Source organism: Sycon ciliatum, chromosome 4 (genome assembly GCF_964019385.1).
Source record: "Sycon ciliatum chromosome 4, ocSycCili1.1, whole genome shotgun sequence".
Lineage (NCBI taxonomy): Eukaryota > Metazoa > Porifera > Calcarea > Leucosolenida > Sycettidae > Sycon > Sycon ciliatum.
In genome coordinates, this window is record NC_088646.1 from 10875146 (window position 1) to 10902504 (window position 27359).

The 27359-nt window shown below is 49.9% G+C and overlaps 1 protein-coding gene across 1 annotated transcript; it reads right to left on the reverse strand.

The window, feature by feature from the left end:
* On the reverse strand, positions 1-27013 carry LOC135813403 (uncharacterized). The gene is made up of 13 exons (XM_065326499.1): positions 26828-27013; positions 24598-24754; positions 18088-18146; positions 16571-17608; positions 16055-16221; positions 15389-15568; positions 13689-13726; positions 12559-12803; positions 11805-11958; positions 10965-11017; positions 8475-9527; positions 6877-7016; positions 1-1160 (listed from the first exon to the last, which is right to left on the reverse strand). The coding sequence occupies exons 1-13, from the start codon at positions 26984-26986 to the stop codon at positions 761-763; spliced, it is 3843 nt and encodes a 1280-aa protein (XP_065182571.1). The 5' UTR covers positions 26987-27013; the 3' UTR covers positions 1-760.
* Positions 27014-27359: the final 346 nt, after the last annotated feature.

The following is a 27359-nucleotide window of genomic DNA, read 5'->3' on the forward strand; positions in this document are numbered from 1 at the left end:
TCACGTTTTTCTGCTATACTATCATACACAAAAATAAAGAAAGAATATGGTATGACCAGGCGAATCCAAAATTGTTTCCAACGGTTCTGAAAAGTACTATCCAAGCGTCACGAGCAGGAAGAAGCACGCCACCCTCACAATTTGAGAAGTGAGATCATTGTGAGATCATTGTCACACAGTAGCACAGTTGCATGAGTAAAGAAAAGTGCCGAGCTGTTTGCATACATAGCCCAACACACTATCTCAGAGTACAAAGCCGGGCTCGGGGAGCAGCCAACGAAAATGGGAGAGCAGGTTGCCGGGTACTGAGCTAATGTGTTTTTTTTAGCAACCATGCATATGTTGTCAGCGCGGCAACAAAGCAAAGGGTGAGTTGTGAAACGGTGTGCTGTACTGTATAATGCATAGAATGCGGCACACTTGCAATACCGTCTCACGGTCCTCAGCACTAGTACTCGTAATGTAGTATAATAGACTGTTCAGGTACATGTATGTATGTACCAGTAGTCCCTAACATGAAGAAATCTGCTGGAAATCATGACAGTGCTCTAAAAGGTGGGGTCATACAGCTATTTAAAGCAGTCTATACTAGACACAGTCCCTGCGCTACAAATCATCAAAGTCGTAATCACAATGCCGCCATCCTGCCGTGCCATCGGCCGTTCGCGTCTGACTGCAGTGAACATCAAGATGGCTCAGACCCGCCTGTCTGTATGAAGCCACAAAAACAGGCAAGCGTGGTCGAGTAGGCCTGGCGTGGCTAGTCACTCATCAGACCCTTGCGCACGTCATACTCCCTGGCTCTTCTCTTGGCGTCGTGAACCCGGAAGGAGAGGAAGACTATCTCGACCAGGAACATGGCAGCAACGATTGCCAGGATGATGGTGGCGTAGAAGTATGCCTGGCTCTTGCTCGAGCAGGGCTGTTCGGGTGGTGGTGCTTCAGTTCCACGTGTAAGCGGCGAGTTTGGTCCTGGATCAGTACGGCAGTACTTGATGAGCTTGGGTGTGAGTTGCGCCAGCATCTGGCATTTCTCGTTGTGCAAGAAGCTGCCCTGGCTTGGGTTGATGCTGATGTCAACGTAGGGGCGTGTCGTGGAGTTGAACACTGGCCAGGTTGTGAAGTTGGCGCCGGTTTCAATCAATCCATTGCTTGGGTCACTTTGAAAACAGCGATGGAAAGAACAGAGCAGTGGCGTTCACGTACACACACACACACACACATACACACACATACATACACACATATGCGTGCATACCCACATACCCACAGCCATTGGCATATCACCTTATTGCCTGTTAGCAAGGCCCGATGGCATGAGCACAGTGGGTCAGTGAAGTGACGATATTATCCAGTCCAGCCCAGAGTAGCATCAATTATATCATGCATTTCAAAAAGATCTTTGCAGCAGTACACTCCGGGGAATGAATCATTGAAGTATACTGGTAGCCAGTGCCTGACCGGTATACCACTTCACTACACAGTATAGTTTCCATTTCGACCCAGAAACACCCCGACTGACGTATTTGGCTGGCGTATTTGACCCAAAAACACCCCGGCTGACGTATTTGACCCAGGAACACCCCGGCTGACGTATTTGACCTTGCTCTTCTATCCACATGATGTAAGAGACAGTTTTCTAAGGTCCTCAGGCTGCGTGCAGTGCTCTATGTCCAGTGGACAGAGCCAGTAATACAATTATCACACAGCAATGACAAAGGTCCTGATCCGAGGAAGCTGAGACGCTCCCTTCCTCCTTTATTCCCAATCGTACTCGCCACTTCCACCGAAACTGGGGCCGGTGACTGCGCTCTACTAGATGGGAATTTGTATGCAAAATGTCACTAAAAGTGCCATTTCGTTCTTATACAAGCACTGATGACTGCGATCGGCCCATATGTTGTAGTCTTTTGGACCCTGAGTCGACTGGTTTTGGTCCGAAAAGGCTGCAATGCAGCGTTCGGCCCTTATTCCCAATTGAATACGGTTGAGTAAGCGGTCACGTGCTCATGCGTACACCAGTCACCTGGCCTACGTGCCTGCAGGCTACAACTTTCACACCAAGGTTCAACTCAAAGGTTCAAAGGTTTAACTCGAGTGACAGGAACGTGCTCAAACAGGCTGTAAGTTGTAGTCTGTGGGCACGGTGACCAGGTGACTGGTATACGCACGAGCACATGACCGCTTATTCAACCGTGTTCGATTGGAAATAAGGGCTTAACGCTGCATCGCAGCCTTCTCGGACCAAAACCAGTCGACTCAGCAGTGAACCGCCCTGGCATCTACCCAGTGAACCGCCCTGGCATCCACCCAGTGAACCACCCTGGCATCCCGGCACCCAGTGAACCACCCTGGCATCTACCCCATGAATTATTATTATTATTATTATAGACAACACCTCATGGCATGAGAAGAAAATCAGCCAGTACGGGAGATGTGGGTGTTAACCAACCATGGTGAATAAAAGAAGAAAAGTAATGGTCAAGACGGAGAAGCATGGGAGGGACAGGTGATGGTGAATCTAGTGAGCAGATTTAAATGCGTCCAGGGTACTGGCATTGCGCGTAGTAGCGGGCAGCGCAAGCCAAGCAGAGTAAGCAACAAAGAGTGGAGAGCGTACAAGGGAGGACGTTTTAGCCAAGGGGAGGGCAACAGAGCATCTTGTCTGGGAGCCATCTGTGATTCGGAACCAGTTATACACGTTAAGATGAGGAGGGTGTAGAGCTAATTTAAATTTGTGAGCAAAAGTGCAAATTAATTTTTGACGGTGGGTCGACAGTGGGCAAGCATTTGCAAGGACATACAGGGAAGCAGAAGAGTAGAGAGGGGGTAGACTAAACAGGATACGAAGAAGTTTTCTATGGTGGATTTCGAGACGCTCAGCGAGAACCGAGGACAAGCCACACCAGCTAACAGCAGCGTACATGAAAAGAGGCAGGATGTACAGTTTGTAAAACAAAATTTTACATTTGAAAGGAAGATGGAAACAATGGGGACGTATAACACCTAGGGCAGAGCTTGAACGGCTGCAAAGAGCATCAATATGGAAAGACCAAGAGAGACGATCATCAAGCATTATTCCCAGGTGCTTATGGTTGGAAACAACCTTTATGGGTTCTGGGAAATCAGGATGGTGTAAAAGTGACATGGATGAGATTGGGGGAAGGAACATTATTTCGGTTTTAGTCAGGTTGGGTCTAAGTCGCCATGTTTGCATCCAGCGTAGGACACTGCATATCTGAGCCGACACTCGAGGTACAAGAGCCGCTGAGGACGAGGATGCTGACAGTAGGGTTGTATCATCAGCAAATAACGAGACACCTGGGTCTATAGAGGGTAAATCATTTACGTATGCTACGAACAAAAGAGGTCCAAGTATGGAGCCTTGGGGAACTCCAGAAGACACTGGTAGAGGATCAGAGTTGATGGAGAGGGCAGAAACAAACTGGGATCGGCTACTCAGATAGGACTCCAGCCAGGACAGAGCAGGGCCAGACACACCAAAGACAATATGTAGCTTGGCAAGGAGGCCACGATGCCAGACAGTATCAAAGGCCTTTGCCAAGTCAAAGAAACAGAGAGCAATATGGTGTCGAGCATCACGAAGGGTGGCAATGTCTTGTACTAGACGAGCTAGTTGGTCAGAGGTTGAGTCGTTGCGCCGAAAGCCAGATTGGGAAGGGCTAAGGCATGGTGAAATGTGGCAATACAACTGGTCGTAAAATACCTTTTCACATACTTTTGAAAGGGAGCAGAGAAGAGATATTGGACGATAGTTTGAGGCTTGTGATCGGGAGCCTTTACACTTGTAGATGGGCGTGACCTTAGCGATCTTCCAACGATCAGGAAATACGCCGGAGGAGTAGGAAAGGTTGAATATAAGGCACAGTGGGTACGCCAGAGATGGAGCCAGAAATTTGAGAACTTCATTTGGTAGGGCATCAGGACCAGGGCTTTTGTTGCTTTTTAGTCTTTTTAGGTAGCTGCGAACAGATGATGTGGTGGTATGTATAGAGCGCAGATCAGAAGGCACAGTCGCAGAACGTTGCAGAGGTGGTATTGGAGAGGAATGGTCGTCTGGAATACCAGCTGATGTGAATTGCGTATTGAGAGTATTAGCTATAGACTTGGGGTCAGTCACCATCGAACCATTGGAAGCTAATAACGGTGGTATGTCTTGACGTGTACTAGTTGTCCTTTGAGTGCGAACAAAGGTATACAGGTTAGGCCTGGAAGAGGGGTGAGATAGGGTGGTAGTGAGCGAACGTAAATATGCTCGATACTTAGAACGTGACAATGACTTCACCAGATTGCGCTGTTTTTTGTATAAAGAAATATTAGCATAGGTGGAGTACTTCTTACTTAAGCTGTAGTAGTCGTATTTGAGTTTAATTGCACCTTGGAGATCTTTGTCGAGCCAAGGGATCTTGGGGTCACGGCTGGACTGACGAGGGTGGTGGCTGCCATGTTTGGGTGTAGCGGGTCTTGCTCCGTATTGTGGCACATAGAAGGAGAGCACGTCATCAAGAACTGTGGTGAACTTCTCCACAGCTTCATCAACAGTAGTGGAGGTGAATAAAAGATGCCAGTCACAGGCAAAAAGTGCAGAGTTGATGATTGACCAAGTGGAGGGTGTAACCTTGCGGAAGGCATGTCGCGGAGGGGTAGGAGTCTGAGAGCAGTTGTAAGAGGTGTTAGCAGTGGCAATGTTGTAGGCTAGCGTTGTAATGACTTGCAAATGATCCGATGCAGCAAGCGGGGCAGCATCGTCAACAGAACGTACAGAGAGGGGGCGGTTCGTAGCCAGCAAGTCCAGACAGGACAGTCTTCCATTCGGAGCGACACGGGTGGGGAAATTGACAAGCTGCTGGAGGCCAAAGCTAGAGAACACGTGTGATAGCTCCGTACCAGCACGCGATGTGGTGTCACCACTCCACCAGTCAGAATTGTGGGCATTGTAGTCACCGGTAAGAAAAACATCAAATAAAGAGAGGTCCAAGGAACACAGCGTGTCGGTAAGTGTGTCGCAAAAGGAGGTGATATCAAGAAGGGATTGTGAAGGGGGGCGGTAATGACAGCAAATGAGTAGCGGATTGGCCCGGAGACCTGCCGGTGCACCAAGCTCAAGCCATACGGCCTCGCTTTGGGGAGAATCAAGGTCATGGCGACGGGTGCAATGTGGAAATGTCCCATCACGTATGAGAATGGCCACGCCACCATAGCCACGTAGGTTTGATCTCAGGTTCTTATGTGTAGATCTGTCTTTACGGAAGCATGTGTAGCCTGGAACACTGAATAAAAGTGACGGGCTTAGCCAGGTTTCTGTTAAACATATTATGGTGGGCTTGTTGGCATCACATATTGCGTACAATTCCGGAAGTTTGTTTGTTACAGAGCGACAGTTGATAGTTACAATGTTAATAGAATGTGCGTGGTCCGGGAAAAACGGGAAAGCATGAGCGCTCAACGGGGTGAAGACCGACATTAGTTTGTGGTAGGGGGCGTCGTGGAGCTGCTGTTGATTAGGAGTTTTAGTAGTTTGTCGTCCAGAATCAGGAAGGAATGGTGGTGCAAGTGGAATATGACCACTAGATATAGAAGAATATGTAACGCAATGAGGGGAAGGGTGTGATGAACTTGCGTGGGGCACAAAGGGTTGGGCAAGAGGATTTAGCTGTTGGCTAGGTGACCGAGGACCCATCACTTGCTAGCGGAGTCGGCATAGCGCCATTTGCGGACGGTGTGCGCAATGGTGTCGGGCCAGAATTCCTTGTCAAGCAGCGTTTGCTCAAACTCTTCCGCGACAGAAACGCGTGCATAGCAGGTACCAAAGTATTGGGTTTCGGCAATTGTGCATGCGTATACATCAACGCCCCTATCAGCGCACCAGGTGACAATGGACTGTGCCTTACTTCCAGGGCTAACATTCCCGACAAAGAAGGCACATCGCTTGGGAAGATGTGTGCCAGTGAGTGTGTTGGGGTTGGGGTTTTCTGTGGCCATTTTTCTGTAGACAGACACAACTTTGGATTTTGTTGCCCGGGCAATGGGATCGCTGTGGGCCGCTGATTTATTGCTCCTTCGCCGCTGTTCTTGCCAGTTGTTCTGATGGGGATCGCCTTCTGTGCTCCCAGCAGCACCCTGAGTACATGTGGGCTGTACTGGTGCACCACCGGCGCCTGCTGTTGTAAGTGCGCCCCCAGTTGTTGCATTTCTACCAGTGTGTACGGGTATGTTCCTGCGTTCCATGTGGTTGGTGTTAGGTACGGTGGCCCTGCTAGTGCTAGTTGACCTGCTGTGTAGAGTGCGTGCATCCTCTTCTGGCTGTGTGCTATTCGTACTCACTGTACGAGTACAACGGGATTGCATGTCTGGAGTGTCGCAGTGTACGGGCTTGGATGAACCATTGTACTGCTGCTGGTGAAGCTGTTGCACTTCCCCCTTCAGCTCCGAAATTTCCAGCTTCAAGGACAAAATTATGCTATCCCTGTCCTCCCTCATGGAGGCAATCTCCCCCGCCAAGGCCTGGATAGTGTTAGCAAGGCTATCTAGCTTAGAGTCATTAATCCACGACGTACCGGTGTCAGTGACGGGCTTCCCTCCAACGCCGTGCTTCCGCAGTGCCTGCACCAGCTCTGGCCGGGCGAGGCTCGAAGGGGAGTCCAGGGACTTGCGTTCAGCGATGGCGATTAGTTCCTGGTACCCGATCAGGGCAAGATCAAGGTTCTGGTCCAGGGACATTCTTAGTTTCAGCAAGGACAAAGGTAGAAGGGTAAAACTGCTGCGGGGGGCTCCCGGAAAGCTGTTCCGAGGAGCACCAAAAACGTCAACCACCCCCTGAGATTTAAAAATATTTAGAATACCCATAGCACCTACCCAGTATGTGCAAAGGCAGACCAGATGCTGATCATGGTCAGACTGACGTTGCGGTCATCTTCAGTCACGTAATACAACTGTCCTGTGAGTGGTTTTGCCAGATAATTGGTCATGAGCACTTCACCAAACACGTACGGAAGCTATAATTCAAACAACAGGAGAAGAGAGAAAGAAAGAGAGAGAGAGATTCCATCAGACTCCAATAACACGTCCGTCCCGTTTGACACCTGAAGCCAATGGACACACATGCATACTGGACTACTGGTATATGATGATGTGCATTCCACTTGAATAATCGGATGCAACCACGCGCTTGTCGCTGCTCATCTTCATGCTTCAACATGCATGTTGATCCTCATCCCTTGCTAGCCAGCATGAGCCATGTCTGATCCAATACACTCACATTCTGTCCTGACCTAAAAGGCTTTAGGCAGGCTTGCTCCCACACCTCGTAGTGTTCAACTCAAGCATGAGGACAAGTGCAGAAAACTAGTCAGATCCGGGAGCTCTTCTCGGACCCCTGACTCGGACCTGAGTTACAAGGATGGCTTTTCGACAAGTTCTCCAGTATGTTATCAGCTAGTCGGGAATGTTGCCGCTATAAGCCAATAGTTAGTGAAGGATATCTTTGGATAGGGGGATTTTAACTTCTCTCTATTGTAATATGCTTCATAGTTGTCAATATGCCTACTGCCATGGCTGGCTCTCGCCCCCCCCCCCCCTCCCTCCATATTGGCCTATATTCTCTGGCCAAGGGAAGGTGAAATAAACGAGAGAGCTTGGAAGCTCAGGGCCCTACGCTATGCTCTTTTGCCTTGATGACCTAGACAAAAAAAAGCGTAGGGATGTTATAGATTCTTATACATTTCTACTTTTCGTTTTAGACATAACCTGGGATTCGAACCCGCACTATCGCCCTGCATGTATCCCCCGATACACTTCGCATACATACTAATTCTTCCAAGTCGCTTCACGTTATGATCTTGTATTTGAAAACCCTATTTTGAATATGCATTGTGGCCAGCCGTCTTTGATGGTACGGTACGGTACGGGATACGTGACAGGTACGGGACAGGTATGGGACAGGTACGGTTGAGGGTAATACGACACCGTCTACCACCTTGATGACGGCAAAAAAAGAATAGGGATGTTATAAATTTTTCAATTCTCCTATTTTTTCAGGCATTACCTGGGATTCGAACCCGCACTATCGCCCTACATGCATTCTCCCATATCTTTCGCATTCATACTCATTCTTCCAAGTTGCTTCATGTTATGATCTTGCGTTTGAAAGCCCTATTTGAATATTGCGGCCTGCTGTATGTGGCCAGCTGTGTTTGATGGTACGGTACGGGACAGATACGGGATAGCGCCAGGCGTGACACAAACAAACAAACAAACAAACACCAAATTAAAGCTGTGTGGACCCTGGCTAGCGCCAGACGTTACTGAAGTAACGTCTTCTGCATAGCTACGGGAATAAATTTCATTATGGGACCAGCGGACAGCATTGGACCTTTTCTGCCATATGTTCTATGCAGCTATGGAGCTATTAATTTACAATTAGCAGAATAGCTGTTTGCCTGGGAGCTACTCACCTCAGCTGCGTGCGGCACACCAACCCAGTCCGGGAATGTCCCGTCTTTGTGAGAGAACTGATACATATACAGCTTAGCACCAAGTGCTGCAAACCGGGCCTTGGACCATTGGTCAGCCTGCTGTTGCAGAGGACACACAAAGTTGAAGTCACTGCCAGCAGTAATCGAAGACTGCAGACGAGCCTCGCCGGAGTTTGGATCTTCCCATTCGGTGTATTCAAAATTGATGACATCATGGACTGCCTTGCTCAAGCCCGCTGGGGGAAATCCCCAGTAGCCTAGGTTAGTGAAACTGGACAGGGACGCGTTGAACTCAGTGCTGTTGATTGATGGCACGGGAGGATTGCGTGCTGCTATTGCGTACGCAGCAAACAGGCCATACTCGTTCTGGTTGACACCGGACAACACCTCAAGGGGCATGAAATCACCTGCTGGCAGTGCTAAATCCGGTGCCAAGGGAAGGACAGCGCCATCGATCACTGGCGTAAACGGTAGCTGGCGGTTGGTTTTCTTCCAAAAGTCATAGATAACATTCTGCGCAGTGAGTATCTCCTCTGCCGTTTTGTTCCTCAAACACGTTACGTCAACGTAGAGACCTGGTGTCAGACATTGCAAGCCCTGAGCGAGTGCCTGTACTGACAGCGTCAAGTCGGCCGCATTCTGAACAGCCCAGGGTGACAGCATGGAGCCACTCTCGGATATGGCACGGCGGAACAGCGACTGGCTCTTCGGACTGATCAAGTGCAAGCTGACAGAACCGGCACCTGCTGACTCGCCAAATATAGTCACCTGGGCAACATCGCCACTGAATGTCTCAATGTTCTGATTGACCCAGCGCAGTGCCATCTGCTGATCCATAAATCCCATGTTGCCACTGATTTTGTCCGGGATGGTGGATGAGGCGAATCCAAAAGCGCCAAGTCGATAGTTGATTGTAACGACCACTACTTTACCCAGCGCTGCCAACACTGAGCCATCGTAGAGAACACTGCTGCCGTCACGGTAAGACCCACCATAGATCCACACCATGACTGGGAAGGTGTCCGTCGTAAACTACATAAAAAGGTGCAAAACAAAATTTAAACAATAAGAGGACAGAGAAAGTGTTTTAACTCCGTGTTTTAAAAGGTGCAAAACAAAATTTTGAGGGAAATGAGTTCAAAGTGAACATGGGAGGTCGACACCGTGCTTACAAAACAGCACGGGATATTAAAATGATATTGCCCCGAATTGGAAATCAGCACATTGAACACAATGATGAAATTGGTCTGTACATGCAGTACTGGATCATGAATCGTCGAGGTGACATAAGTCCCAACCACTAGAGTCTCGTTTACTACTAGTATACTGTTCTTGTGGGTAGGAGTCACACTTTATTAAAGGGGAAGTTAAGGCAAAAATCAAAATTTCACCAGTTGTAGTCTTCGGGGTGCTGAGTCGAATGGTCTTGGTCCGAGAAAGCTGAGACGCTCCCTTCCTACTTGAATCCCAATCGAACTCGCGCACTTCCACCGAAACTGGGTGACTGCGCCCTGCTAGATGTGGATTTGTATGCAAAATGTCACTAAAAGCGCCATTTCGTTCTTATAAAAGCACGGATGACCGCGATTGGCCCATATGTTGTAGTCTTTTGGACGCTGAGTCGACTGGTTTTGGTCCGAAAAGGCTGCAATGCAGCGTTCCTCCTTTATTCCCAATCGAACATGGTTGAACAAGCGGTCACGTGCTCCTGGGTGCCCAAATCACCTGGTCACCACGCCAGCAGGCAACAACTTTCACACCAAGGTTCAACTCGAGTGACAGGACTGCACCCAAAAAAGGTCAAACAGGCTAGTAAGTTGTACCCTGCAGGCACGGTGACCAGGTGACTGGTGTACGCAGGAGCACATGACCACTTGTTCAACCATGTTCGATTGGGAATAAAGGAGGAACGCTGCATCGCCTTTTCGGACCAAAACCAGTCGACTCAGCGTCCAAAAGACTACAACATATGGGCCAATCGCGGTCATCCGTGCTTATATAAGAACGAAATGGCGCTTTCAGTGATATTTTGCATACAAATCCCCATCTAGTAGGGCGCAGTCACCCAGTTTCGGTGGAAGTGCACGAGTTCGATTGGGATTCAAGTAGGAAGGGAGCGTCTCAGCTTTCTCGGACCAAGACCATTCGACTCTCTGTCTGGCCCAAAACCTTCCCAGAGCCGCCTGTGTGGTAGTGGTATTCCGAACTCGCCTTTTTGAGCCCGTGCTACTGCTCTTAGCTTCCTCTCCTCCATAATTTATATTGTGGCCCCATCTCCAAGCCTGAAATATAAAACTTGCAAGTTAAGTTTATCCGCAATAGGTGATGTCAAATAACTTCCCAAGAAAGCCCAGCCCTTAGGAAAACACGAGTCAGAGGAGACATTCCAGACATTTTCATCACATCGAAGTACATGTACATGTACTGCTGAGTGTGTAGATCGTGTGGTCAACCTTTTGCACGTCTTACGTTGGAAACTGGCGAATAGATGTTCAGAGTCAAACAGTCCTCGCTTGTCCCGCCTAGCAAACATAATCATAGCATAGACAGCCAAGATGACCATATTAGGCAAGTAACCAGAGCAGAACGTATGACGAGATATTGTCCAAAATGCCACAAGGAGGTGAGTGATGTTCAGCTCGCTACATGCATAATATGGAGGTTCTGAGAGAGGTATCAAGGTAGCGAGTCAGTGGATTCACTTGTTGGTGCTAACACTAACTTAACCACTGAGAATATAGTGTGAGTCAGCAGATTTGCTGATGGACACAAAATATTGAGTAAGAAACCAACACTAACACATCTCTGCAGCACAGCTCTGCAGCACAGCTCTGCAGCACAGCTCTGCAGCACAGCTTTGCACCACAGCTTTGCCACTCCATACTAAACATCTTAACTGATCATGTAATCCCATAACCTCTATAATGGTGTGGTCTTTGTCAGTACCGATTGCAGAGAAGGAATCAAGGAGAGTGGACGATAGAATTTGGGTCATTACATTATTACAAGTAGCACTACGAACTGTGTATGTGTGTGTGTCTGTGTAACTGTGTGTGTGTGTGTGTATATGTGTGTGCATGTGTGTGTGTGCGTGTGCGCGCGTACGTGCGTGTGACACTGACCACATCTATTCTTTTTCTACGAGGGTGGATTTCACATGCCCGCCAACTGAACTGCACCCAGCAGCGGTCTAGAAGTATGTGCATGCCACCAGCTGGTGCATACACCTATAGCTTGGAACGTGAGGTGGTGGGTACATCTTTGCGGAGCATGGCATGGTGTGTGGTAAACATAGCAGCTGCTTCTTACTAGTAATTCTCTGAGCTCCGACATTTTGTATGCAGCTCGGCCCGTACTGTGTGGTGTCACGAACTGTACTCCACTTCTGAGGTGGCTGAGGTGGTGCAAAGCGCAACTCTCCCAGCGGAGGAGCCGCGAAGGGAATTCCCCTGAATCTCTTGAGCTGTTGACAACAAAACGGAGCACACACACAACCACTGAAGATGGCCTAGTATTGAATGAGATTGTAGTTCGAAGTGCACGGTTGTATTCAGGAACCTCCAGCTCTTTAGCCTTTAAAGGGAGGAATGTAGGCCATACAAATCCATAGAACTGAGCAGCCTGCACGGGGGGGGGGGGGCAGTACAGGGCCAGGGCAGGGCCAAAGCCTAGCATGGTCAACACCTCAGTGTACATACGCAACAGCGCGGTGCAACTATCTCTGTGGCTCTGTGAATCGCATAGCGAGTTTTTCTCCGCTGAACTGCTCTGGGTTTCTGAACTGTTGTAAAATAATGACAGATCTAACCACGATGCACTGTATACCGCACAAGGCAAGTCTCGTCACCGAATTATGGTAGAACGGGAGCGACAAGCCTCAGATAAAGATTGACTTGCAAAGTCTACCAAGATTCTTTCCCGCGGAGACTTCACTCACTCATGATGCTCCTTCAAGCGTAGAATATACCTGTGGTTGTCAGGTGTATTTTCCACACATCCACGGCGTAGAGTCGCTACGCATTCACTGAATGGAAGGCGATGATTGTTTCGAGGGAATACTTACCAATGTCGAAGGAATGTCGGGCGCTGAAATGCGAGTAATCTCTCCGAGAACTGGTCCGTAGACTGTATTCACAACGGTCGTTGAGATAATCTCCTCAGATTGCGACTCTGCTAAACCACTCCACTGAGTAAGCAGGAGCAACGCCACAGCCAACATCAGCTGCCGAGGCCGGCAGCCAAGAGACTGGGACATAACGGTCTTATTTTCAGCCCTCCGCACGCCCTGGCCAGCGCTACTATTACCAACTTAGTATCTTTGCCGCAAAGTGAAGACTTGGCCTGTGGATCTACCAGAGTGCCAATAACTAGTCTCTTTTCTTTCCTGTTGCAACAAAGTATTGCAGCGAAAACGAAACACGTGCAGGAGCGAAAGCGAAATACCTTCTCTTCTACTACTGCCGCAGTCAAACCTGTGTTGTTGGGATCATGCAGCAGCGGTAAGCAAGGAGGTCGTATCGTGGACAGGCCTTCTGTTGGCACGAGATTTGCAGATCATCAGGACACCACTATGACTGGTATGGTGTAATCCGCGACATGACAAACAACGTTTGTCGCCGGATAGACGGATTGCATTGCACAGGCAAGCATGCGGGGAGCTCCGGAGCTCCGGAGGTGGATACTGATACGGTAGGTCACGGAATTTAGCAATGCGAGTTTGCGACCCTTGCCGAGCGATGACTAGACAGGCCGGGATGGGAGTCGGGATCCCGATGAAGGGAAAACGCCATTCGTTTTGTAGCTAAGGTCAGGGTGTCGTACATTGTACATTAATCCGACATAACAGATTCAAGCTGGACCTACACGGAGTACCTGGCTGCCTCAGCCTGCCTGTGTTCTCTTCCTGCAAAACGGAAATTGACCAGCGCAGTTGGGAGCAGCTGGATTTAAGCTGTGTTGTCGACCATGGCAGACTACTGACTGTCTTCATGAACAGGAAAGCGTCTGGTTGTACAAGTAGTAGCTAATCCCTGGGTACTAATTATTTTAAACTTTTAAAAAGAACAATGTACCTAGTACTAGTGGTAGTGGTAACAGAGTTACACCGGTAGTGTACCCTGGACGCTGCCAAAGTGCTTGTGTTTGACAGTGTTCAACTGTTCATGATACTAGTAGCTAGCAAAAGATCCATACCATCACATCGTACCTGGCTGCACCGCACCACCGCAAAGCTGGGAATGGAAACGGGTAACAAAACATAGTCATTTTGGTGGTATGTTCCCTGGTGGTGGTCTTCTCCCTGAGTCGTCACAGTCTCTAGCAGGAAATAGCACCGTACAATCATAATCATTCTCCTGGTGCAATGTGTGGAGTAGATCAAGGAGTTCTGCAAAGCCAATGAGAGTGTGTACACCAACCACTGTCTGTAGTGACTCAGAGATGAAGTCCGCTTTCAGCGACCACTGAGCCAATGAGGCTGGAATATTGTGCTCTTTGGCTGTGGCCCGGTGGTCACTGATTCACTGAAACCAGCTGTAGTCTTGGACATTCAAAACATTCGATGGGCAAAGAATGGTCACGGGCAGTCTTACAGAGACCATGTGGTGGCTGAAACCTGAGCAGACTCGGGCACTGTCTCTCGACCAGGTTACACTGCAGATCCGCTATGGACCGCCAACCGCTTGACTGGAACTTCCTGTCCCAGGGGTCTCATGGCCTCACCCAGACTGATCCGCTTCCACTTTCTTTCTGATGGGAACATGCTGATGCTATGGCACACGCATGCCCTTCCAGGCTTGGTTTTTATTCCAATGCTATCTAGGAGCAGAATGTTGAAATACCCTCCCTTCCGCTCTCAGAAAGAAACCCGTGAAGGAAACCCGTGAAGGAAATCCGTGATCAGCATACTTACGCATGTACGTAAAAATCCGTGTATGGAAAAAGCCCTTGGGGCTCTGGGTAAAAAGTAAGGGTGAAACGTTTACACTTTTTTGACTACGGAATAACCTACACCTTTATCGATCCATTATTGGTTATTTTTCGATTATTTCTTCCACAGATAAAAGCCTTATTTATAATAGAAGCTGAAAATGCGAAAATTTAGAATTTTAAAATTGACCCTGTGGAGAAGAGAATTTTTCTCGCACATCGGCCGATCTACAATCATACGTGTATAATCAATAATGCTGTATGCATAATCGAGTAATCGAAACGCTTCGAATAATCGATTCGTTAGCTTGTAATGAATACTATTGCGAGTATTCGGTATACTAGTAGTCGTTTCACCCTTAGTAAAAAGCTGTGAACTATGAAAATGATTCAAGTTTGGTGTCCTGCACATTGCAAAACCTCCAGAAAAATTGCAAACGGGGAAGCACTGTTTGCCACAACGTCAAGGAATAATCCCATACATATAGTTGTTGGCGACGATGTTCATACTTTGGAATGATCCAAGGGAAAAAAGAAGGGTTTTAGAGGAACTGGACAAGGTATCTAGATAACGAATTTTTGAACTTCCCGAAAACACTTTTGTTGATGTGCGTGTGTGTGTGGGGGGGGGGGGGGAGAGAGAGAGCCATGAAAATGAATTATAGCGGCTTCACATCCATCACATAACCATACTGGATAGCCATGTTGGTCCCAACTCCAGTAAACCCTTGCATCCAGGGAGCCCTACACATACCATACGTGTGTATGTGTAGGGCTCCATGCTTGCATCTATAGGGTCACATGATGTCAGCCATATTTATTCCACCGTCCACATGCCATGATCACTTTATACAAAAAAACAGTGGTGTCACATGACCAGAAAGATGTGGACACTACTCTCTAAAGCCAGTAATGGTACAAAAGAAGCATAATGTTCAGTCTATCTCAATTCTTCACAGTGTCACTTTCCTGGGCAGTTCTCATGCAGATATGGAGCAAGACGTGCAAACAGCGCACACTTGTCGGCGTGGAGATGACTGGACACGGTCAGCTCTGTGTCAATGTTGAGGTACTGCTTTGTCTTGGGTGTGTACACCGGCCATTGTGTGATCTTGGAGTTATGGGGTAGGCCACTTGATGGATTGCTGGAAGCAAAAGATGGCAATATAACACCACAGTCATAACTTACAATCCGCCATTTGCATTGTCACGGTTACCGGGTCTAGCTCAACGGTGGTCTAGCTCAACAGTGGTCTAGCTCAACGGTGGTCTAGCTCAACATATCTGGGGCGTGTGTATCATACGGGGTAGACAGTGCATATCTGTTACGTACGCCAAGACTTATACTTACACTCCCATCACACACTCTAAACCATTGCAGATATATTCCCAGTAAGCCATGAACGGAGACCCCCTCGACTTAGGCCTCGGCCTTTGGGGAATCCATAAATAAAGAAACCAATAACTGTTCAGAAGTGGATGGAAATCAGTAAATCATAATTATTGTAGAACGACGTTGGTAGTCAACCGCCTTGCAGTTTTCTAGAGACTATCAAAAAGGTATGCAAACAGCATTCATTCTGCAGACGGCCAAGAGAAGTACTGTGATGCTCTACCATGCGTGGGCTTACCCGTTCCAAGCAAATGCACTCCACAGGCTGATGATGTTGCGGCTGACATCTTTGTCCGCGACTGTGTAGATTGGCAATCTGGCTTGTGCTCTCCCGTCCATCAGAGATTTGGTTTCACTGTCTGCTTCAAAAGGTAGTACCAGTGGCAGGCCAAACACATATGGAACCTGTAGTACAGTAGGATTGCAGTGAAAGTACAAAAGCAAAGGCCGAAGCAGTTTTTAACCTACTAGTCACTTGTACTGCACCGTGATGCACATACTCATCAAAAGCAGTGATCAGGTGTTACACACATAATTATCATAATGAATTGCATGCAAGTATAATCCATCCGGGATAAAGGAGTACGTCAAAGAGTACGTGTTTTAGAACGGTGCATACACGCATCCACAAGAACACACACACACACACACACACACACACAGGTGTCCGATATCCGACGTGTTACGTGTTCCATTCCCCTGTTGGATTCGCCTGTTCATACTTCATATCCAGGATGTTTAAAAAAGACTATACCTCTGCAGCATGTGGTACTCCTGCCCAGCTTGGAGAGAAGCCATCAGCATGCGAATACTGGTACATGTAGAGCGTGGGTGCAGCCGCCGCTGCACCTCCACTCGATGCAGTCCAATAGTCTACCTCTGCTTGCGCTGGGCAAATGAAGGCAAAGTCAGTTCCGGCTTTTATGAGTTGCTGCAGGCGGGCCTCATCCGATTCCGGATCTGTCCAGTTTGTATAGGCAAACTTCACTGCCTCGGTAATGGCTGGACTGGACGTCACATTGGGAAACCCCCAGAAGCCACGTTCCGTGTACCGCTGGATTGACACATTGTATGCGGACTCATTCAGTGCTGGGTTGCTTTCAAAGTGCTTCTTGAGAAACAGCGACCACTCGTCATGGTTAACACCAGTCAGTACCTCAACTTTACTTTGGAAATGCCCTGTCTGCAGAGCGGTAACTGGGTCTAGTGGCAGGAAATCTCCGTCTACAACAGGAATGAATGGTGCGTTTCGATTCATTGTCTCCCATTCTGCGTAGACTGCACTCTGCACGGAGAGTATTGTGTCGGCAGAGGCATTTCTCAGGCAGTCCATATTGATGCCCTCTACAGTTGTGCAGCGGAGTTGCTCGGCGAACGCCACCATTCCTTCACGGGCATGCTTTGGAAGTTGACATGCCCAGGGGCACAGTGACGAGCCACTCTCGGCAATGGCATGCACAAAGTAGCCCTGCGTCTTTGGGCTGAGCAGATGCAATGCGACTGAAGCACCACCGGCTGATTCACCAAAGATAGTGACTCTTGACGGATCGCCGCCAAAGTGCGCTATGTTGTCCTTGACCCACCGCATGGCTGCTAACTGATCCAATAGTCCCATGTTGCCCGGTATGCTATCAGCTGGAGACGAGAAGAATCCCAGGGCGCCAACGCGATAGTTGAAGGTCACAAGAACCACATTAGCGAGCGCTGCCAACGTCAGGCCAGGATACAATGCACTGGAACCGTCACGAAATCCACCGCCATATATCCACAGCATTACCGGCAATGATGAGGTCTGCAAGCAGCGGGGAGAACAAATCTGATTTTATCACAGAACTAACGTACACAACCCTCGAAAGCAGTTCATGTACAATGCTTAATGCAGCCTGTATAATACTTCAACATCTGCTGTTCTTTGAATTATTTACTCCACATAGATTTGTAATCAACACAATTAGTTGCGCATTCAATACACACACCATTCGCACAGGTTAAGTATCCTTTTAAGGCAACGGAAACGTTTAAAAACGTTTCCGTTGCCATCTCTTCCGAAGGATTTACTGGCAAACCTAAATCAACAAGTAACACAATATTATATAGATACTCAAAATGCCGTGAGGTGAAATAATACATAGATTTGTGTGAACCATTAGGGGCACCGTGAACGCAAGGCAAAATATGGGAAATGAATGCTGCATTGTCTGGCTCTATTGCACCCGGGCCACAACAGACCCCGTGATGTTACTGGCCTACTATGCAGCCTGGTGGACTTACATTGCCGATGATTTGCGGCGAGAAGACGTTGATGAATAGACAGTCTTCATTAGTTACACCTGCATCCATGGGTAGGGGAAACCAGGTACCGGTAACGTTACTGGCTGCATTGATTGGTCTTAGGCATTGCACATGGAATACTAGTATAAACGTGTATTCGATTGAGTCCAGTAAACCCTGTGTTCAGTGATTTCCCCCGGTGGGGCAGCAGCACCGCTTCTAACGACCATGCGGGTGGTGTAAGCTAAATGGCTGGGCACCAATGGCAGAGCATCTCTTTCTCGCTGTGGTGCACACTGCAGAACCATACTATCCAGAGCCATACTAACAGAACCGTGCTACCTAGAGAAACAACATGAACACGTGGAGCGTGTACATGGCATGTACACGCTCCACAGTGAGTCCACCATTACAATCATTGTAATGGTGTACTCACTGTGATTTGTATAATTATTAACTAGGGTGGCTGCTGTTGTATGTGATAACTAGTGTATCTCGCTCCTCGACATTTGTCTTGTCGAGCATTCTTGGTAGGCTGCTTTAGTGCTGCTGCATTACGCATTGCTCGCTACCGTTGCGCATCGGAGCTTCAAGCTTCGATATAACAGTGTATTGCCTATGATGTCATAAATATTTCCACTCAAATCCAACCGGAACTTCACAGCATGCAAAAAATAAAATCACCAAACCACATCAGCAAAGTTGCCTTTTTTATTTCCGCTCGACCGAAGTGATTAGTAAATCTTGGCTCTTCTTCTCTCGCGATTAGAAATGGACGAAAACACGATCCGTCAAGCTGTTTCGTCAGCCGTCAAGTTTAGACCTCCTTGGTCCTATCAATGATCGTTTGCGTGTTTTGGAAGGTGGACCGAGCCTGGCCGAGGGCCAGTCCTCGCGATCCAGGGAATCGGATTCCGAAGTTTCCAGGTTGGGTGCAGGCACTCAATCTCAGGAGATCGCCAGTTCCTTGGGCAGGCCCAAGTCTGGTTTATCTCGTGGAAGTTTGTTACTTCCACCTAGCTCCTCGAGTGGGCAGGCCTGCTCGAGTGACGCTGAATTGCACGACACCACGAGTGGGCAGGCACCCTCGTGTGTGGACGTAAGCACAGAGGACCCGGAGCATGCTCCGGTGTCCTCAGAGATCAAGCAGTTCCTGCAAACTCGTTTCAGGAAACCCTTGAAAAGCAAGGAGCGCAGGGACCTGGTGGAACAGTTTCCCCGGCCTGAGGTGGACGTGGCGGTCACACCGAAGCTGGACCAAGAAGTGATGAATTTGCCTGGTGTTCGGCAGTCTTTCAAGAAGTCGCGAGACAACACCTTGTACTCGCTGCAGAGCAATGTATTGGACTGTTTAGGTCCCCTCTCTGCTCTAATGATGGAAGCCAGGGCAGCGCAGGACGCTGGCACAGGCCTGGATCCGCAAGCAGTGTTGGATATGGTGCCGGCTGGTTTGTCCCTTCTGGGCAACGCCAATAACAAGATATCCGTGCTGAGGCGTCAGGAGTTCCTGGAACACCTGGACAAGAGCCTTGTTCCTATGGCGGAGGAGCCTTTCGACAAGGCAGGCACGGCCCTATTCGGCCCAGAGCTGATGGACCGCATCCAATCCAAGGCGGAGTCCCAAAAGGCTCTGGGCTTGGTGGTCAAACAATATAAGGACGCTCGAGCTCCCCCGAAGCCGAGCACCAGCAAGTCTGGCTCTGGAGGACCACCAGCGGGTGGACGCCAGTTTTTTCGAGGGGCCGGGGTCAGCAGGTACGGCGGTGGCTCCCGGTACCAGCCCTACAGCAGCCCGTACAATCAGACCCAGTACAGCTCAGCAGGTCGGGGCTATGCCAACCGAGGTCGGATGCTCCCCCCGACCAGGCAGCAGGACGGGCAAGGAGCGAACACCAGCTACACAGCAAAGCGGGGCCGCTCCTAAGCCATTTCCTCCCTCCAGCGGTGCAAATGTTAGTGCCGGAGGAGGTCTGGGTCGCCGAGTCATTGCTGCCAGACTGGTGGATGCGGTTCGCTGTCTCGGCGCAGGACTGGGCTTTGCCCCTCGGGGGTCGCCTAGCCCTTTTCGCCAGCGAGTGGAGGCAGCTGTCTGCCGATCCCTGGATTCTCAGAGCTATTCAAGGTTACCACCTCGAACTCCATCCGCAGCCTACCCAGAACAGCGTGCCCAGCTCCCGACCCTTGTCCGCCTCCGAGCAACAAGCCATGTCTCAGGAGGTTCAGTCTCTCTTGGAGAAAGAGGCAGTCAGGAGTGTGGATTCCTGGGAGCCGCCAGGATTCGCGAGTGCCGTGTTTGTGGTTCCGAAAGCAGGCGGGAAGATGCGGCCTGTTGTCGACCTGAGGATATTGAACAGCTTCCTGCCCTACCACCATTTCAAGATGGAGGGCATTCATTCCCTGCGCGATCTTCTCCAGCCGGGGGACTATATGACCAAAATCGATCTCAAGGATGCGTATCTGACAGTGCCGATTGCGCAGGACGACAGGAGATTCCTGCAATTTCTCTGGCAAGGCACGAGATACGAGTTCAAGTGCCTGCCATTTGGTCTGTCTGTGGCCCCCTGGGCATTCACAAAGATTCTGCACCCAGTCGTGACTACACTTCGGCAGTTTGGCATTCGTGTAATCATCTATCTGGACGACATGCTGATCCTGGCAGCATCGCGCAAAGCAGCGCTGGTCTACACGGCTTCAGCTATCCATCTTCTTTGCGGCCTCGGATTTATCGTGAACTTCGAGAAATCTGTACTGGTTCCCGCTCAGGAGATGACCTTCCTTGGATTTCAAGTGAGGTCGGTCTCCTTGACAATTCAGATATCAGACGAGCGCCGGACGAAGATACTCAGGTCTTGCCGGGACGCTTTGGCGGAGCCAGGAATCTCCATTCGACAGCTGGCCAGCATTGTCGGGATGATGACCTCCGCATGGCCGGGGGTAGCCCCAGCACCTCTACACCTGCGTGCCCTCCAGGCACAGAAAAACTCGGCTCGGCGCCGGAACATGTCGTGGGAGACAGCCATCACTCTCAACCCCGACTCCCGTGCCGATCTGACTTGGTGGGTGAAGTACCTCGACACCTGGAATGGGAGGCCGGTACGTCTGGATCCACCAGCCCTCATCATTGCCTCCGATGCCGCCTCCCATGGCGGGGGCGGCGGCTGGGGTGCTGTTTGTGCAGGCCAGGCGACGGGCGGTCGCTGGTCGATGCAGGAAGCGAAGTTACACATCAACGTCCTGGAACTCCTGGCGGGATGTTTGCAGTGCAATGCTTTGCTCGTCATGCTCAGAAGTGCCATATTCTGCTGCAGATGGACAATCAAACAGCGGTCGCCTATGTCAACCGCATGGGTGGAGCACACAGTCAGATTCTCAACTCAGTGGCAACAGATCTCTGGCAGTGGTGTCTCGATCGACAGATCACCCTTCGTGCCGAGTATATCCCGGGAGCGCTCAACACGATCGCCGATTTCTGGTCACGCCATCACAGCTCTTCGGAGTGGCGTCTCCACCCTCAAGTCTTCTCGTGGATTCGCGGCTCTTTGGGTGGTTGCTGTATCGACTTGTTTGCCTCCAGAGTCAATGCTCAGACACCAACATTTGTGTCCTGGCACCCGGATCCCAAGGCAATGGCTACGGATGCTTTCTCCCTGGACTGGGCAGGAATGAGCGCGTATGCATTTCCCCCATTCTCGCTGGTCGGCAGGGTGATCCGGCAAGTGCAGATGCAGAAGGTTCCTCAGCTCGTGCTAGTGACTCCGCTATGGCGGGGAGCAACGTGGTTCCCGGCTTTGCTGCAAGTGGCCACCAGCTCTCCAACTCTGCTCCCATGTTGGCCCAACCTGGTGGAGGGTCCTCTGGGCGAACAGCACCCCCTGATTGTCGACAGCAAGCTGCTGTTGGTCGCGTGGACCATCTCCGGAATTCCTTCGCGCTGTCAGGATTTTCGGATCAGGTGTCCAACCTCCTGCTCGCCTCCTGGCGGACGAGCACGGCACGTCACTATGACAGCGCTTGGACATGCTGGAGTCGCTGGTGTGGTGGACGGCAGGTGGATCCGACTCGACCAGCTCTAAACCAGATATTGGCCTTCCTCGCGGACCAGTTTCAGGATGGACGGGCATTCCGGACTCTGTCCGGATACCGGTCAGCTCTGTCGTCGGTCCTGCCTCCAATGGATGGAGCAGCGGTAGGCAGTCACCCCACAGTGTCTCGACTGCTGAAGGGCGTTTACAACCTACGTCCTCCGCAGCCAAGGTATGCATTCACCTGGGATGTGCAAATGGTGCTTGATATGCTGCGCTCCTGGCCGCCGGCAGCCGAGCTTTCCGATAAGCAGCTCACTCTACGTTTGACCATGATCCTGGCGCTGGCCGGTGCTCATCGCTGTGGAGAACTGCGGATGCTGTCTCACCACCTCTGCCAAACATCGGATGGTTCTATCCGTTTGTCCTTGCTGCGCCCAAGGAAGACACAGCGTTCTGGTGAGCCTCTCCAGCAAGTGTGTTTCGCACCTTTTCCGGTACCGGAGCTCTGTCCGGTGCAGCATTTGTTGGCGTACATTGCGCGCTCCGCATCGTGGCGTACGGCGGACAACGCCTCGCCATCCCTATTGGTGTCGTTCCGGAAGCCACACAAGCCGGAGTCTTCACCGACCGTGGCCCGTTGGCTGAAGGACGTACTTTCACAGGCCGGAATCAGCACTTCTGATTTCTCCGCCCACTCAACTCGCGGGGCCTCCGCATCTGCGGCAGCTCGAGCCGGAGTGTCGACGACCGTGATCATGGATACAGCTGACTGGAAGCGTGCGTCAACCTTCCACCGTTTCTACCACCGGGACGTAGCACCGGCATCAGCGGCAGCGGCCACTTACAGTGCAGCCGTTCTCAGCTCCGGGGATTAGGCTGGGGCCTGTCCCGTGACTCCACAAGTCATTGTCAATGACGGTTCATACTTCAATGTTGTCCATGCTTGGGCATGAGTATGCTTATCCCACGTGGGCTTTGTTTGTTCTGTCCGCTTTGAAGAATACACTGTTATATCGAAGCTTGAAGCTCCGATGCGCAATTTCCCATTTCGCTAGCAATGGTACATTGTGACGGGAAGTGGGAGTTGTGCTAGGAGCTGAGAGCGAGATATAACAGTGCCCCACCCGCCCTCCCATTGAGTGTAGGTGGTTATTTCATACGTAATCATTTGGATATAGTTCCTTTTCCTATCACATGCATAGTCTCGCTTCACAAAAAAAGGCAACTTTGCTGATGTGGTTTCGTGATTTTATTTTTTGCATGCTGTGAAGTTCCGGTTGGATTTGAGTGGAAATATTTATGACATCATAGGCAATACACTGTTATATCTCGCTCTCAGCTCCTAGCACAACTCCCACTTCCCGTCACAATGTACCATTGCTAGCGAAATGGGAAATTCATAGTTAGAGCACTCTGGCACTAGAGCAACAAGTTGTCTTAATGTCTGTGGTGCAACTTTTGCACCATGGCTGGCAACTCGGCTTACTTAAAGGGGAAGTTAAGGCAAAAATTAAAATTTCACCAGTTGTAGTCTTCGGGGTGCTGAGTCGAATGGTCGTGGTCCGAGGAAGCTGAGACGCTCCCTTCCTACTTGAATCCCAATCGAATTCGCGCACTTCCACCGAAACTGGGTGACTGCGCCCTACTAGATGGGGATTTGTATGCAAAATGTCACTAAAAGCGCCATTTCGTTCTTATAAAAGCACGGATGACCGTGATTGGCCCATATGTTGTAGTCTTTTGGACGCTGAGTCGACTGGTTTTGGTCCGAAAAGGCTGCGATGCGGCGTTCCTCCTTTATTCCCAATCGAACATGGTTGAAGAAGCGGTCACGTGCTCCTGCGTACACCAGTCACCTGGTCACCGTGCCTGCAGGGTACAACTTACTAGCCTGTTTGACCTTTTTTGGGTGCAGTCCTGTCACTCGAGTTGAACTCGAGTTGAACCTTGGTGTGAAAGTTGTCACCTGCTGGCGTGGTGACCAGGTGATTTGGGCACCCAGGAGCACGTGACCGCTTCTTCAACCATGTTCGATTGGGAATAAAGGAGGAACGCTGCATCGCAGCCTTTTCGGACCAAAACCAGTCGACTCAGCGTCCAAAAGATTACAACATATGGGCCAATCGCGGTCATCCGTGCTTTTATAAGAACGAAATGGCGCTTTTAGTGACATTTTGCATACAAATCCCCATCTAGTAGGGCGCAGTCACCCAGTTTCGGTGGAAGTGCGCGAGTTCGATTGGGATTCAAGTAGGAAGGGAGCGTCTCAGCTTCCTCGGACCAAGACCATTCGACTCAGCACCCCGAAGACTACAACTGGTGAAATTTTAATTTTTGCCTTAACTTCCCCTTTAAAGCTCGTAGCTGTACTGATGAGGATGTTAAGTTATGGCCGAAACAGCTCACTGTCTACAGCATGCAGTGACTATAACAAAAGAGTACATAAACAGTTATGACTGTACGCTTGCTATGACATGTAGTTCACCTGGTATGTGTTGACTCTCCAAGTGCTGAATGCAGCTTGGACCTTGCTTTGTGGCATCCAGCACAGCCGCCCAGGTCGGATGTGGGTACTGAGGTGGTTGAAAGCGCAGCTTGCCAACAGGAGGAACAGCGTACGGAATACCTTGGTAACTGTCTACCTGCAATGAAGAGGAAATGGGCATTCAGGCACTGTCTTACACTTTCTACAGACTGCCCGATGGTGCTTTCACTCCCCGAAGTTTTGGAGGCACAGCATTTGTTGGTGTTCTCTATTTGCGCATGCAGGAGTGGGTAATGCGGAATTTGGAATCATCGTCAGGCACACCACTCGGCACACAACACCCTAATATCTGTGTGCCTTAACCATGATAACTGTCACGGCCTGAGAAACTGTGGTGCTTCACCCATGACCGATACCATAGTCATACTTTCATTGGCCGACAAAAGCCACTACTGAGTACAGTAACTTAGCTACAGCTGCATCTTGCATCTTGCATCTTGAGAAGAAGAAGCCTAGCTATAGGCCGAGTCATCAATTCTGTTGGTGTATAAATTGGTATCACGTCACGTCATGATTCACTTCTTGTATACAAATCTGCTGTTACCATTGGTTCCCATTGCAGTAGTTCTGCAATTTCCAGACCGAGGCCCAGATCTGCATGCTCTGGCATGAATACCGGTCAGTACTGAGTAGGACTAGGAGGGCACGTTACACGCACATGACCTGGGCCTGGGCCTCACAGGAGCTGCAAACTATTACTTTACTAAGTTGATGGACCTTCACCATGATCCCATCATTCTACTGAGATCTGTTAACAAAGGCTGCACGACTATGAATGATAGTGTCTGACTCTTGGATATGGTCGTGTATGTACTGGAGTGGTTAGATTAGAACTAGAAGGACACAGAGACTACGTTACTAGGCGCGTGCCCCGTATAGGTTCCTGGGTGCCCGGAACCCCCCTTTTTTCTCTCAAAATGCAGGATTTTGCTTCATTTTTTGAAAATTTTCCGGGGGAGACCCCCCGGAACCTCTCCCCGTGAAGGGCACCGGCGGACGCGCCTGGTTACGTAAACTGATTATATCAATGTACAAATCTTTCACTGGGTGTTATTACTGCATGTATTATTACTGCCTGCACCATCTATCTGCTACATCTTTACTTATAAAAGAGAGGCACCTGTGACGTGTGTCTGTGTGTGTGTGTGTGTCACGCTCCTTATAAAGAAGAGGCACCTGTGACGTGTGTTTTTGTGTCACGCTGAAGCGCTGCGGAGCAGCGCTGCCCTGAGCACGCGAAGCGTGCGAACAGTGTAGCACAGTGCAGTGTAGCTAGCGGCCGCAGAAGCACTGAGCACGCGAAGCGTGCGAATCGTGTAGCTAGCGGAAGCAGCCACAGGCACAGTACAGAAGCACTGAGCACGCGAAGCGTTCGAATCGTGTAGCCACCACCAAGTGCTGAGCACGCGAAGCGTGCGAACAGTGTAGGTACGGCCGGTGGTAGCGCTTATACTTATACATAGCAGACACGATCAGTACGAGTAGCAGTAGCAGCCGCGCGCAGAAGCACTGAGCACGCGAAGGGTGCGAATCATGTAGCCACCTAGCCTATGCCTAGGCCATAGGTAGCACTACTAGCAGCCGCACAAGCGCTGCGGACCACGTGAACCGTTCTCTGCAAATAGAAACATCTGATATCTGCAACAAAAGGATACAAAAGATCTGCACTGACTGCACTCTGCATCTGATCTGCGGTGAAGAGCGCATCGCACTTTTGGTCGTAAGTTTATGAATTTTTTGAGCCGCTTCATCCGCCACCAGGTGCTAGGTGATGGACAACCCTGACCAGCCTCCCGAAGGCGTAACAGACGTCCCTCCTTCTCCTTCCAACGATGAAGAACCTCCCTCACCAGGACTTCAGCGGTCTGGCCACCACCACGTGCTGAGCACGTGTGCTGTTCATGTACTTGCTTCACCCGCATGCCACATTCGGCCAGGCAACGCTGGCGGGGGTGCTGCTAGTTGTACATAATCATTGTAGTAAAGTACCAGCCTGCACTGGCTGAGTGACTGTTACCCGGGTGTGTGAGCTCTCACTGTCTCAGCGCACTACATGGACTACATGGACTGAGCTGCTACGATGTACCCGAGTGATGAACATGTACCTGTAGGTGGCGTATTTATCTTGTTCAATAGCGATAGGAAATTAGGAACATCGTCCGTGACGTACCTTTCTGCTTTCCACGATGGCAGATTTGCCGGACACAGGACCCGTGGTCGTGTTGACTGTGTTGGCAGCGCCATTCTGCGGAAACCTTCCCAGCAGAAGGAACACAAGGAACACTCCTGAAACAGCACTGGTAGCCAGTCTTCTGACTTGGATCGCCATGGGTCTACAGTAGTGATCACCCTGTTAATTGAAGACGAGAGCTGACAGTGAAGCTCGAGGGTTGAAACTACGAACTAAGGTCAGAAATGTTGCAAGAAGTAATTACGTTGGCACCTCGCTACAAGTAAAGTTTCGAGAAGGGGTAGTTTCGGGCCATTCATTTTGAAGAAAACTACAATGTACAGCAGTAGTAGTAGTAGTAGAGTATTCCGTGACACAGAAAGACGGAGTGTCAGCCACTCCCCTGAACGACGTGCTAACCTTGTCAACTACACTACGGCAAATATGATGGTATTGTATAATAATAATATACTGCGGCTCAATGAAGCCGTTGTGTGCGTGAGTCAAGTACGTTTGCGCCCCGCACCAGTTC

Coding starts and splice junctions, on each gene's coding strand:
- LOC135813403 (XM_065326499.1), bottom strand. CDS start 26,986: ATGGCGATCCAAGTCAGAAGACTGGCTACCAGTGCTGTTTCAGGAGTG. Junction 17,609..18,087: donor CGCCGCAAATCATCGGCAAT/GTAAGTCCACCA, acceptor CGCTGCTTGCAG/ACCTCATCATTGCCGGTAAT. Junction 12,804..13,688: donor CAGCCAGGTACGATGTGATG/GTATGGATCTTT, acceptor AAAGATACTAAG/TTGGTAATAGTAGCGCTGGC.